This window comes from Seriola lalandi, unplaced genomic scaffold, assembly GCF_002814215.2.
Source record: "Seriola lalandi dorsalis isolate HSWRI2012SDOR001 ecotype SW California unplaced genomic scaffold, Sedor1 jcf7180002054576, whole genome shotgun sequence".
Classification (NCBI taxonomy): Eukaryota; Metazoa; Chordata; class Actinopteri; order Carangiformes; family Carangidae; genus Seriola; species Seriola lalandi.
In genome coordinates, this window is record NW_019525129.1 from 1,983,284 (window position 1) to 1,988,739 (window position 5,456).

The 5,456-nt window shown below is 42.3% G+C and overlaps 1 protein-coding gene across 1 annotated transcript in view; it reads right to left on the bottom strand.

Annotated features, from left to right (window-relative positions):
- Positions 1-2,219, bottom strand: part of LOC111663461 (inactive dipeptidyl peptidase 10-like) — a 133,150-nt gene extending 130,931 nt beyond the window's left edge. Inside the window, exon 1 of the mRNA XM_023417671.2 lies at positions 1,949-2,219. Within this exon, the coding sequence (XP_023273439.1) occupies positions 1,949-2,005 (57 nt within the window). The 5' untranslated portion in view covers positions 2,006-2,219. The remainder of the gene's footprint in view (positions 1-1,948) is intronic.
- Positions 2,220-5,456: the final 3,237 nt, after the last annotated feature.

Genomic DNA, 5,456 nt, shown 5'->3' on the forward strand with positions numbered 1-5,456 from the left:
TCCAACACTTCCAGAGTGATAGTATATTGATTAGATATATTGACATTATCTTTAGAACATACAGACAGTGTTAAAGACATTGATCCGCTAACAAACAAATTTCCACTTGATCAGCGTTTCATATCCTGACAGAATAAAGCTAATCAAGCTCCATGTACTAATAGCATGGTCAACTATAGGAAAACATGCTAAGAAGCTAACCCTCACATGCTAGATTCCAACACTATACATTAGTGTGCTCCTCCCTCACTGAAGGACTCAAATTACTGAAGGATTATTATATTTATCATTTCCCTCCAAATTGAAAACAGTGTTAACTCCTATTACTCCTGTTTTGAATTACATCTGCTACTTGCAGTGCAGTGCATGCACAACTTAGTGCAGATCAAATCAGACAGACAGCTCCACCCGATTCAAAGCACAGCTGCTGGAGTCTTCACTAAGAACAAGACAGTGAAACGTAAAGTTCTCAGACCTTAGCACTGGTTTCATGTGTATCAGAGATTTGACTTTAGTACACTGCTGTTAGATTATAAAGTACTGAACGGTTTAGGTCCAAAATACAATTGTGATCTGCTGCTCTCAGTCCAGACCTCTCAGTTGGTCTGGGACAGGTCTGCTCACTGTCCACAATGTCAAAACCAAACAGAAGCAGTGTCCAGTCTCAATGCACCACATCTCCAGAGGAAACTACCAGAAAACTTGAGGTCTGCTCCAACTCTAATTTCTCTATAAACAGAGGCTTAAAACCTTTATGTTTACCTTTGCCTTTTATCAAATTACATATGGATGTATTTATTCATATCTTGCACTGCACTGTCACTTTGCTGTATGCTTTTATTCTTCAGTTTATTCTGTTTTATTTGATTTTATCTTATTTTTCTTCTCTAATTTATTTTGTCATTTTCATACTGCCCTCTCGTTCTTTTATAGTCTTAATATCTTTTTTATGTTTTATCTTCCTGATGCATCTTTCTGTTCTTGTTCACAGTTACATCGTCATTCAGTGAAACAGATCCAGGCACAGAAAGGTGATCTTGTTGGTGATTGTCTGTAATCCTGAGCAGGTACACTGCACCTTCAGACATGTATTGTTAGATCATCTGTACTTTGCACCATCTTTGTTCTACATATACTTTTGTACGTATTATTTTATTCATGTACATTTAGAATTCATGTATATGCACATACAGTACAGCATTTATTTCACAGTGTTTTACAGCCTACTGAGAATCATGGCCAAGGTATTTCCCTCCAGAATAGGTAATAACCACTTGGCCTATATCTTATCTTCTTATACTAACACTGGCTTGTTGGTATTCTATCACATTAAGAATGCTACAAACAGAGTACATTGCTGATATCAGCTTAAACAGGTGAACTTTCAGGTGACAATGTAACTGGTGAAAAATGTTGCACCTCCACCAGGTCAAACTTTGCTCTTCATAACTCCCCATCCCCTTTGCAGCACTGAGGTAACAGCAACACACTCAGTTTCATCCGCTTCACAGCAGGAAGCACAACATAAATGCACGCGGGGGTCGTCTTCCAGGATCCATATTAAATGTTAATATTTACGTTGCCATATTTGTCGGAATATTCAAAGTCCTATAAATAATTGAATCAAGTGGATCCACTCTCTGGAGAGAGAGAGAGAGAGAGAGAGAGAGAGAGAGAGAGAGAGAGAGACTGTCCTCAAATGGGAACACCATTTGTCCTGCAGCTAAATCATTCATCCAACACTGTGCCCGCACTACACGAACACAACAACCCGTCATACGTCCACTCGCTGAGAGTGTTTATATCTCGTTTAAATGACTCGTAACTTCCTCCACGTGGTTCACTTTTGTTGCTCGCGACTCTTATGAGCAAAGCAGCCAACTTTATTCTCTCACTGAAAGTTTGGCGTCACATGAAAACGGTGGACGGCTACAAGCAGCTCTCTTACCTTCCCTTCAGCCGAGTACCTCCGCGTGTGCTGCGCTGCTCCTGCGCTCTGGTTCATGTTTCAGCACCCTGGACAGCTCCGGTGAGGACAGAAAAAAGTCAAGTCAGCTTCCCTCCGATCGACAAAACTGCTGCGGCTGAGAGTGGACCCACAGACTGACCGAGTGGCCGACGCAGGGAAACTAGTTAACTGGTTCGTTTTCGAGCCGCTCACCGGTTCGTCTTCTCCTCTGTGACACGCATGGTTTCTCAGCCAATGATGCCGTGCGCGTAAAGACTGGCTCTGCTGGTGCGCCAGCTGTGAGCTGCGAGCGGACTGTTCATTCATCCGACAGTAACGCTGCAGCCAAGTTAGCCCTCACTAACCCACACATAAAACAGGCTGTGAACAGTCTGACTGGAAACAAATAAAGGGCTATAAAGGGATTTAATCCATCCAAATAAAGCATAACTAGACATGAGGTGGCAGTTGCTGGCACAGGAATTAACCTTTTGTACTAAAATAAGAGATAGCATATTACCCCATGGACACAGATTACATAACATGATAAAAAACAGTCTGCTGCATGTAAGAGCATCGTGTTTATAGAGCTATTACATTTCTTACAGTGTTTCCCCCGAGCTTGTATTTTCATGTTTTAACCACATTTTATCAATCACTCTGGAACTATTCTGAGAAATGTGCTTAAATAATATGGTAGTCTCTTAGGAAGCATGTTTATCTATTCATGTGTATAACCATGGGAGGTTCTGTGTTGTAATCCCTGAGGACAAAGTACATGCAAGAATGAAAAGAAGCCCCTTCCAAATCCAAAAATAGAAGTGCTATACAGCACCATGTGGCTCACCCACCTGAGATGTTGCTCAGGTTTTGGTGACAATTTTGTTGTTATTAAAATGTTGAGGGTCTTCTCTTCAAGGTGCAAGTTTACCTCCTTCCAGCCCTGTGTGCAGCCTCCTTCAATCCCAGGTGTTAGATATCAGGATAAAACACAATGTATGAATCAGAGTGCATGTGGATAATAAACTCTTTGGACAGTAAACTGTGCAGTAAATTGTTTTGAGGCAAGTAAAATCAAAACCAACTGTTCTCATATTGTTCCCTGTAGTTAGAGAGTGAGTCAGATATGCAGTGGTTGTTCCTCATTTGTTACATTTAGTTACAGGGTAACTCAAGAGTAGAAGGGCTGTAATCTGAAGCATTGATAGCTGCCCTGTGTTCACTCACTGGCTGAGTTTGTTCCCAGTTGTGGCAGCCAGTGACAAAGTAGATAGAAATTTGCCCCTCAATAAATACAGTTTAACCATAACAAAAGTTTGTCCATCGTATTGTCTTCCTAATGTTAGAACACAAAAGCCTCAGCCATCTTCAGTTTATTATTAACAAAGAACAAGAACCACAAATAAAAAAATCAAACTCCAATGAATGTAAACTATTAACATTCAACTAAAACCACAGAATACAAAACTTTTAAAAGATTCATCACAATAAATCCATTGTGATTAATTGTAATTTTCTGTCACTATCGGTCAAAACAGTAACAACAGATGAAGTAGTGTGGAATCATGGGAGTTGCTGTCTTCACCACTGTTGCAGTCATTGCTGTCAGTTTCTGCTAGTTACCATTCTTTCAGTGTCGTTCAGGAGGTTTTAACCAGGAGCCGAATTATCCGCAGAGGTCTCCTCCTCCCCGAAGACAAAAGGACCCAGTGATTCAATCAGGTAAAAATACTGAATAAAGCAGTTCCACATTAAAAATCAGAGTTTTATAGAGGCTGGTTGGCGGATACAGGAGGCCTGGGAAGGGCTGAGAGCTGAGCTGCTGCTAACGTTTGCTCCACTTGTTTCTGTAATTATTCAAGATCCAGTCGTCTGATGACTAAAATCCTTCATCCAGTTAAAATATATTTAAAAGCGACCAAGATCTGAAGTGTATCATAAAAATGTGGCTTAAAACGGGATAGTCAATTTTGACACTTCTGCCAGACAACCACAACATTGACACATGCACATAGAGGATGTGAAATGACCAAATGAAATGGACTGATAGGATATATATAACATAGGTCAAGTCGTTTTTTGATGCAGGAAAGTTAGCTATTTTACTGTACCTTTAACACCTGAACTTATTTTTGATAGGCAACACCTTGTTTGCCCACTTCATTTCCTGTCTTCTTCTTAAGCAGTGAGTCTAACTCTGTGTCTTGTGGAAAAAAAGGAAACACTTCTCAGGAACATCTCTAAGCAATGTATTTACCAACCCACCGCAACTGCAATGTCAACTGTAATTGTGAAGAAATATGACAATCACAAGGTTTTCTCCCGCTCTCAGTAAGAGTAAAGTGACTAACGGCTTCATGCTAGTGCACACAGTTTCAGCTGTGCACTTCTGCACGACTTTAGCATATAATCCATCACCACACACAAACATGCGACATGCTTACCCCCCCAGTCAGCTGATTTATGCATGAGAAGAAACAAAATTGCTAGTTTAAAACACAACAATTTTACTAAACTAACATTACATGTGTTTTTGAATTACCATGACAGTGCTTTCTGAGGAAAGGTTCAAAACAAAGGAAGTGCGGCATATACAGTTTGGAAAATAAAATGCTCACAATGCTAATATACTAGTGTACTGATGTGCACGATTTTAAATGAAGATACTGACGACATATCAGTAACACTTAAAGTATCTCGGAAACGTGACAGTGGAAATGCTAACCCACATCCTTCACAATAAGAGTCTGTGCTTCGATCCAGACAATATTCTCCCAAAATGTACAATGTCCTGTTCATTAATTATTTACATACACTTTTAGTGCCTACCTCAGCTACCTTTGCCGGTAGCTGTAGCTTTTGGCCAGGAGCAGGTGTCATCAGGTGATACACAACCTTCACTGAGTGTTTCGACCCTCAACCACAACACTCTCCGGTTCGGGCCGGCAGTGAGTGGCCAGCTCACTCCCCACCTGCTCCTGGCCTCCAGCTTTCCTCCTCTCGCTGGCTCCATATCCAACACGAGGCGCGTTCCGCCTCCCCCCCCATCCTGCGAGCAGCCTGCTTCTTGCTCCGCTCGTCCAGGCCCACAGCTGACATCAAACGCCAAGCCGACTTAGTTGGGAAGCCCCTGCATCCAATCTCCACCGGGAACAACCATGCCTGCCAGCCCTTGTCCCTGCAGTCTTGGATCAGGGGCTGGTATTTTGAGGCCTTCCTCTCGTGGGCCTCTTCACAGCCTTCCTCCCATGGCACAGTTAATTCGACCAGAATTATCTTCTGGTCTTTGGTTGACCACAGCACAATGTCTGGTCGGAGGGTTGTTTGGACCACCTCCGGGAACTGCAGTCTCCTTCCCACGTCGACCCTCATCTCCCAGGAACTTGCGGTTTGAAGAATGTTGGACTTTCTTCTTGTTGTCGGGGTAGGCCTATCTCCTTCCTCGAGGAAGGTGATTGCTCTTACTGCGGTTGTGCCCGCTGGCCTCCTCTTGCATCTCTCCCGCTCT